We start from the raw sequence: 9,252 nt of genomic DNA on the forward strand, positions 1-9,252 counted from the left end.
AAATAACCAGTGTTGTAAGCCACAACATATTAGCTTGATAATGAGACAAAAGGAAAGGTGTGATTGATGCTTCTGGAAAAGTTTTTCTTTACCCCTAAAACAAATCTCTTACTGGGAGTTTTTGAGAGAGTACATGGCCCTGATGTCACCTGTAAGCAACTAAATTATGAGAGAGACCAGGCTTGGCATGAAACCAGTGCTGGAGAGATGCAGAGAAACTCGATCCTTAATATTCTGAGCCAGTGGATTCCACTTCTGAGCTTCCAATTTCCTTGTTTAAACCAGTACAAGTTGGGTTTTACTTGGAGTACACAGCATCCCAACTAATACACAAAACTAAACAATAAGCCACTGGAGGATTTTGAGAGGGCAGTGAGAAGATAAAAGCCATCAATCTACTAAAAAGACTCATCTGACATTTGTGAAAAAATGGTCAAAATGGATTGGAAAAGAGAAGAAGCAGCAAGAGTATCAGTTCTGGGAAAATTACAATAATCCCCAGATCATGTAATGGGAGCCAGGGCTAGGCAATATAAGGAATAGGTGAGAGTAACAGGCATTTGAATACTTGATAGCAGTTGGTAGCTGAAGGAGAGGCAGGTAGCAAATGCTACAACATTTGCGGAACTGTAAGAATGGGGAAGCCTTGGATGGAGTAGGGAAGAGGAAAGGGAGAGCTAGTCAGCAATGGAGATGATGACGCTTCAGTTTGGGATATAAGTGTTTGAGGTGGAAGCAGTAAAATAATGCAGTTGAACACACTGTGCTGGACACTAAAGATATGGACCTAGTTCATATCTTGTGGGACCCCCGCAGCTCAGAAGGAAGAGGGTGGCAAACAGATAAATTGCAGATAAGAACAGCAAGGTTCAGAGGTAGCACTGAGGTGGGAGATCTAAGGAGATATTTTCCAGAGATCAGATGGGAGGTAGTGAGAAGCCAGAACTGTCGCAGCATATGTAGCTCTCGTTTGCAGAGAGACAGTAGATAAAGTCGTACGGAGGACAAGACACAACAAGACACAGAGGAAATGAAGGCAGGTTGGGTTGGTGACTTGTTCTGCACTACTGGCTATATGAACTTGGGCTAGTTAGCTTCCTTCCTAGTAAAGGGGAATGAATGATAAGGCTGGCTGCCTCTTTGCTTTGTGATAAAATTAAACAATAGAACTTATGTGAAGTACTTTTCACTGTATCTAGAATTTGATAGTACTCACAGAATATTACCTTTGTTATCTTCTTTATCATTATGGCTGTTAGTAGTATTTCCTGCTACATGACACAGTGCCTCAATGCAGCCATTCATTTACTCATGACTCTGCACTTGGGTTGGGGGCTCCATTTGATGTCAGCTGGAAGGGCTGACATGGGGCTGGAGGACCTACTACCCAGGTGGTGTCCTTCCATGGCCGGCAGGTTGGTGGTGGATTTGGAATGGTGCTCAGCTAGGAACCTCAGTTCTATCTTCCTCACAACATCATGGCTGAGTACTCAGAAGACAGGAAGTGGAGTAGAAGCTGCCAGATTCTTAAGGCAAAGGCCCAGAAACCAGCCCAGCATAGTTTCTGCTGTATTCTACCGGTCAACCAGTTATGAGTGCACCCAGGTCCAAGCGGAGAGAACAGGCATTGCACCTCTCATGAAGGAGGATTTCTTGGCATCTTTCATCTATCACGTAATAGAAGCAAAGGACAACTTAGGAGTGCCTCCTATCAGGAAGCCACATTGAAGAGACATTCCTTTGAAAAAGTGTTTGAAGCATTAAAATGCAAGCTTTTTTTTTTTTTCAATAAACATGTAATTTATTTTAAATCAGTTTTATACACGATACAAATTGGTTTTGCAGTTTTTAATAAACTAAAATAGAAATTTCTAAACACAGCAGTGTCTGCCTGTACAACAAGTATCTTAAGGTAAAATAAGGTATTTTTTTGATAGAACTACATCTGCGTGAAATAATCAGATGAAAAATCTGAAAAGGTTTCTATATACCTTCTATATACCTTCTGGATTAAAAAACCCCCAAAATTATCAATGGCTCCAGATAGTAAATTGCTAAAGGGAGAAAAGCTGTGAGTTCTGTTGTAAGAGCTCTTCTTGTAAAATCTAGTTTCGTATTATATAATTTTGTTGTTAGAGAAGTACTCAAATAACAGAAGATGAGGTTCCATCAGCTACATTTTCACAAAATTACTACATGTGTTGACATTCACGTGTGACAAGGTATTCATATCTAGGTAAATGACAATTATACCATTGTAGCCAATTTTTGCCACTTTGGGAGGAATGGAAATTCTTACTTTCAAATAAATCTTGTTATCGTCTAGCACTAAAAACTAACAGCCATGACACCATAATACAATTTTTTGTGAGGTACCTAGAATACTACTACTAATGAAAACACAAAATGTGCGGTAAACCTACCCTTTCCCCAAAACTTTTGAAGCCAGAGGTTTTAAACAGTTAAGGCACTTGAAAACATTAGGTGTATGTACAAATGTGCAAGTAAAACAAACTTGAGCTGTACCAGCAAGTAATTAAGATACAAGTAAATCTTCATTTTAAGAACCTTTAATATAATTATCTAAAAGTAAGGAATTTTGGCTTATGAAATGGACCTAAGCAACTTATCATTCTTACCATAAAATTTTGAAAACCAAGGGCTAACTTCAGCCATTATAGGCTAAAGAAACTAAAATAAAACAATTGTAATGACCTAGAAAAGCAAAAGCTCATTTTAAACTAATTTAAACCTCTGAACTAATCCAATGTGTCAAAGGCAAGGAAGGAAAAGTATCCCTCTAAAACCAAAAATCGTAGTGATTCCTAAGAAAAATAAAGAAAAGTATTCATGCACGCTTACCATACTATGAGATATGAAAGTAAGAAGAAAGGAGGGGAGAGGAGAAAGAAAAAAAGAAAGCATAATCTGTTTATCCAGGGCAGCCATTAAAAACCTACAGTAATCAGATCAACAAAAAATCCTTATTTTCTGAAATTACACTAGTCACAAATGCTGTCTCAAAACTTAAAATTATCATCTCATTTAAATAGCAATTGATTCTAAGACAACTGTTTCCTTCTTGCCCCATGAAAGAAATTACTTTTCAAGACAGCATGGTGAAAATCCTCGAGATACAACAGTGTTAGGATACTTTTTGAAGTACAAAAGAAAATATAATTAAATCAATCTTAATCTCTATTGTATTTTTAACAACTATAAGAAATATGTTGGGTGGTTCAATATATGAAGGTTTTCAACTCTGTGTAACATCCTTTAGTTTAAGTTACCCAGGTATGAAGTAAAGTAGGTTAAATTTTCAATTAAGTACTAATAGTATGATAGCTATAAGCAGGTTTACTACTGCTCACATCCACTTTTTACCTTTCTTAATGGGAAACAACAAATCACAGACATTTTACGTTACAGTCTACCTTCCAATCTGTCTTTTAAGGCACTGTTCTTTATTTTCTCAATGATATTAAGGTGCTTTACAAGTATTAACAATAACCTGCTACACTTTAATGGTTTGTAACCTTTCCATTCATAGCCTTAAATCTGGAATGTAATTCCCTGGGTGGCATTTTATTCCTAATACAGAAAAAATTACTGTTATCAAGCACAAAATTTTACTCTAAGAATAGTTTACTTTATGGATATTAAACTTATAAATTTATTCCATTTTTAAAACAATTGCCAAAAATCCACCTGATTGACACTCATTTGGCACAGCCTTCTCAGTTCTGATCACTAAACTACATCCTGAGTTAGGATGGAAATAATGCAGCTCTCAGGCTTTAAAATGATTACATTTAACTGCCAAAAGAGTCATGAGGTTATCTGTGCAGGACAATGTTTTCCATCACTTACAGAGTTACATTTGGCATGTCAGAAGAGAACATAATCCCACAGCAGCAGCCATTAAAAATATAAGAAGACAGCCAGCCACAGGATTCATGCAGAATATTTTAAATATTCCTGTTGAACAAAATGATTTAACTGATTTTTCTTCAAGTACGATGCTCCAGGATATCTGATATGCATCCTTTGAAAATTTAAAGATCCTGGAATAGCGTCTTCCATGTGGGATATCTTGAAAGATAGTATTTTGGTTTCATTGAGTTACACAACAGTCCTTGTTAACCTAATGGGTACATTTACAGAGTGTGGTAGTTTTGTTCTTTTGATTTGCAGAATTTATAGAGAAAGAAAATTACAGCCTGCATGCCCAAGACAAGAACAATTCCTCCAATGAAACTGGCTGCATCAAAGGTAGACTTCCGCATAGGCTGTGAAGTTGGAGTTAAAGTGGTATTAGTGGAACCTGGCACAGTAGTTGTAGAAGACAAAGGCATAGTTGTGGTTTTAGCTGTTGAATTGGTTGGCAATGGAGCAACAGTGGGCACATAACAGAAATCTGTCTTGTTCACCACCTGGCAATCACTAACTGTTGAATTATGTGAACAATAGCTTTCACCTTTACATTCCATCCAAAAGCAGGTGGTATTAGCAATAGCATTGCTGGCATTAACAGAGGAAACACAGCTGTTGCGGTTTTCACAGGTTTCTGGTGCTAGAGTGACCGGCGCGAGGGTCGTCACCGGCGTCGAGGTGTGTGGTTGGTGGGCGCTGACGTTGTGGTCGGGGCCAGGGTGCTGTTCTGAGCCACGGTCAGAACAGAGAGCGCGCCCAGGCAGGCAGCAGCCCAAAGCAGCAGGCGGGGGAGTCCCGACATCGCGACCTCCGCGTCGATGTTCTGGCCAAAGCTGCAGTGCACAACTCTGGCGGGCACCTCTGCCTTCTGTGGCCCCTCCTCCCAGACTCAGCTCCCGCGGCCGGCGAAATGCAAGCTTTTGTATCATACATTTAAAAGGAACTCTGCTATGACAGTCTATTAATAACGCTCAACTTTAATCAGAAATTGAACCAGTTGACTACTATCTTCTGGTTTAACAAAAGAGCTAAGAGATCTGTAAGGAAAACAACTTCAAATGATAGAACCAGGGAGCAGTAGATCTGAAAGGACCTTAGAGACCCCCTAGTCAGGCCTTTGTGTTTGTGTAGGTTGCAGAACACACTATTGGGGGGAAGGTCCCGCAGCTGCAGTGCAGGCAATATTTTCAGTCGCTCATTTCTGGACACTCTGATGTATTGTCCCATGCATTAGCATGACAGTCATTCTCAGGTTATCCTCTCAAGTTAGTTTTGGACTGAGGGGGACTTAAGTGAGAAATATTTCATCAAGCGAAGACATCAACTACAGTTTAATTCAAACCTAGAAGCCTCGAATGTCACTCTGCTTCTATTTCTCACCAAATACTGCTTTGTGTCAAACACAATATTTCAACAATGACTTGTTGATCTGATGTAGAGTGGCACTTTTTAGGCTGGTTTGTCAAATTCCCAGGATTTTGCAACCAGATCTGGCTTTCTAGCCCAGTGGAAAAATGAGTTTGGACTTTTGGTGAACTTATCTAAAGAGCCCTAAGTAGGCAGTGGGGAGGCCGAGGTTCTAATTCAAGGCTCAGCCCCTGACAGGCTCAGTGCCTTTCACATGGTTGCTTTAGCTCTCTGAATCCCCAAGCCCTCATCAGCAAGACAGACAGTCTTCCACAGATGCTCTCTGAGGTCTTCCCAACTCGTCAGGCCACGGATCATATGATTGAGGTTGCTGGGAGAAGGTGAGAAATCACATCTCCTCACCAGGAAAGAAGCCTATTTATTGAAACCCAAGCTGCTGAGGCTTCCTGAATTTACAAACAGCTCTTCTAAGGACAATATATGGAAAAGAAGTTCCTTGATTTTAACGATGTGATGACAACGTCTAATATACCCTCATTCATGTAATGAAAAGCATCTCACTTCTTGGTTGGGGTCCTTTGCTAGTTTTCAGATAATGATGTACTGCTGACTCATGTTTTTGCCTTGTGTCCTGCTGTGACACCCCCCTCCCAATATTTAGGGCCCTAATCATTCTCCTCCTTATTGATAATAACCAGGGCCTATGGAATTATTGTACTACACTCTGGCTTGTTGTCAAGTCTGGGAAATATGCAGATTTATCAGCCAGCTCCCAGTCTTAAAAGCTTGAATGGAAGTTTAAGGGTGGTAGAAGTATTTGCCCTGGCTCTCTCTCACATGTCTCCTCCACTCAAGCCTGAGGTGTGTTTTTCTCCTAACTTTTAATTGCATGACCTCCGAGAACCTAATTTCCAGAAAATTCATTTATTATTTTAATGCTCATTTGGCATTATTATTTTCCCAAAGCAATCTTTTTGTCTTTGAATCTCTTAGGAGAGTTGAGAAGCCAGCCAAGAAAAGCTTCATTTTCTCCTTCTGGCCCTCCAAGGAAGCAGAAATGAAACATTAAAAATCTTTGTTTCTAGATGGGGATGGGAGGGGGGAGCATGGAAGGCAGGGATGGGGTAGAAAGAGATGGGAAGGCACTTGCTTGGTCCCAGATGGAAAGCTATCCAGCAAACTGCCTTTAAACAGCAGTGTCCCCACAAATGGGGCACTCGAGATGTCTGGTGTCACTTGAAAGCATCTAGCTGGTATTTTTGTAGATTTTATGATACATTCTAAGGCCCGTGTCAGGGCCAGCCACTTGGAGCTCTGGCGGTAATGAACATCGGTACACTTGCAGTCTGAGTATCTCTACTTCAAAGGAAGGCACTGAGCTGATCTTTCATCTTCTCAGCTGTTGCTTACCAACTTCCTTCAGATACTGTTTGAACTAAAAACCCCACATTTCCTGGTTTGAGTGAGCAATTCCCCTGACACTTCTAATCCTCTCACTTGGAAGCTACTAAACGGTGATTGAATGATGCCATTAATGAGAAGGAGGTGAATACATTTAAACACACAGCCTCAGACTTTACTCAAGTGATAACAGCCTTAACGTTTTCAGGAGTTTTGTGTGTTTATGAGAACAGGATGCTGGGGGGGAGAGAAAGTACAATTAAATGATGAATGAATGAATGCATGAACATGATAAACAGGCAGTTGAGTTTTGCAATATTAAAAGGCCTTCTCACACTACTCTAAGTCAAGAAGAGAAGGTGAACTGGCTCTTCCACAAGGTAAATAATCTGCTGTCTGGTTAACATAATTTCTTGCTACTTTCTGTTAAGAGCCATTTACTTAAGCCAGGCCAACTTGCTCACATATCATTCAATGTTGCTTATTTTCTCCCACCACAAAATGTTGTTCCTACCACGTGGCTATTGAAATATAAATTAATTTAAGTGAATACAACTGAAAATTTTGTTCCTCAGTTGCACCAGCTGCATTCCAAGTACTTGACGTGGGCCTGTGGCCGTTGTGTTGGATGGTCCAGACAGAGAACAGTCCCGTTTCCTCATAGTCTTGTGGCAGAACAGTTTGAGACACCAATAAAATGCTCTTAGTTTTTCTGTAATTATGATTAAATCGTAATTTAACTTCATGACACAGTGTCATCATTGATCAATACATAGCACAATATTTTTTTTCAATTCTGTAATAAATATCCTTGAAACTACAACTCAAAATTAATGTCAAAACCTTGAAAGTAACCCACATATAACCCTGTGTGCCCCACCACATACCACTCTGCTGTCTCCTCCCACCAGAGATTACCCTCCTTATGGTTCCTGTGTTGAGTTCTGCTTTTGCTTTCTTCTACATATAGTCATAACATGTGTGTATGTTTATATGCATATGTGTGTATAATTTTTGCTGGTTGTTAACTTTATGAAATTATGTTAAATGTAACTTTGGAAGACTTAAAATATAGCATAATATTGTTGCATGTTGCAGTATTTTTTTTTCTGACTTGTAATATGCTAGCCATTGTGTGAATGTACCACAGTTTTTTCATTTACTCACCTATTGATGTGTTTTGAATTACTGCACACTTTTGCTATGGTGAAGAGAGTTCTCCTATGAATATTCTTATACATATTTCCTGTTGTCAATGTATAGGAGTTTCTCTTGGGTATATACCAAAGAGTAAAATTATTGGTCATAAGATATACGAATGTTCGACTTCAGGAGATAATGACAAACTTCTCCAAAGTGGTTTTGCCATTTTACTCCCACAAGCAATGCAGTGAATTTATATCCTTTATAGCATTTGATATTGTCACTTTTAAATGAGTGTAAATGATACCTCACTGGAGCCTTGATTTGCATTTCCTAGATTGCTAATGGTGTTGGACATATCTTGAAGTGTGTATTGGTTATATGGGCTTTTTATTGTCAAATGCCTGTTCATGTCTTATGCTCATGTTTATACTGAATTGTGCTTTTCTTAATGATTTATAAGAGTTCTTTATACAGCTTTAATACAAATTCTTTGTCAGTTATGTGCATTGTAATATCTTCTCCCAGTTTTCAAGTTGTCCTTTTACTCTCCTTATGATATTTTTAAATAAACAATGGATCTTAATTTTAATACAGTCAAATTTATCAGTATTTTCCTTCTTTGATATCTTGTCTAAAAATATTTTTTCACCATAAGATTTAAAAGGTATTCCTCCTTATTTTTTTGCTAAGAATTTTGAAGTTTTGTTTTGGCATTTATGTTCTTGGTTTGCCTGGATTGATATTTGACCATGAGGAGAGATAGGGTTTCACTTGCATCTTTTTTTCCATGTAGATAACTCCTTTTTGTCTGCTTCATTTATTGAACTACTCTTAGTTTTCTTCACTAATCAGACATCCTACATTTGTTCTAATTTAAAGTTCTATATATTCTTGGGTCTATTTGTGATCTTTCTAGTCTATTACATTAATTAATTTGCTTATTTCTTCACCAGTACATACTTTTTTATTACTATAACTTCATAGTTAAGTCCTGATGTCTAAATAGGATGTGTGCCTACTTCTTATTTAGAATGTCCTGGCTATCTATGACCTTTTATTATATGTTTTATAATGTTTTCAAATTACACAAAACAAAATAAAACAACAACTCTGTTGGCATTTTACTTGCAATGGCATTGTATTTACAGTTCAGTTTGGGAACAAATGTTTTTATAATTAGCCTTCCTACCTATGAACATTTCTCCATTTATTTAAATATTCTTTAATATCTCTCATATTGCATATATAGTTAGTGTTACTCCTTGATTCTTGATATCCTTGGAGACTATTGGAAATACTATTTTCTCTTTTTTAAAATATTTTCTAGTTGTTTACTACTCTTGTCTATAAATGAAACTAACTTTTTTAATATAGTATAAATGTATATATGAACACATAAATATA

The 9,252-nt window shown here is 38.0% G+C and overlaps 1 protein-coding gene across 1 annotated transcript; it reads right to left on the reverse strand.

Annotated features, from left to right (window-relative positions):
- Positions 1 to 4,153: 4,153 nt before the first annotated feature.
- Positions 4,154 to 4,796, reverse strand: LOC150000249 (sialomucin core protein 24-like). Its single transcript, XM_090288990.1, is given in 2 exon segments — positions 4,154 to 4,615; positions 4,618 to 4,796. Coding segments are annotated over 2 exon segments (576 nt in total). The 5' UTR covers positions 4,736 to 4,796; the 3' UTR covers positions 4,154 to 4,157.
- Between the last annotated feature and the right edge of the window lie 4,456 nt (positions 4,797 to 9,252).

Source organism: Furipterus horrens, unplaced genomic scaffold (genome assembly GCF_987537825.1).
Source record: "Furipterus horrens unplaced genomic scaffold, mFurHor1.1.pri manual_scaffold_10, whole genome shotgun sequence".
Taxonomy (NCBI): domain Eukaryota; kingdom Metazoa; phylum Chordata; class Mammalia; order Chiroptera; family Furipteridae; genus Furipterus; species Furipterus horrens.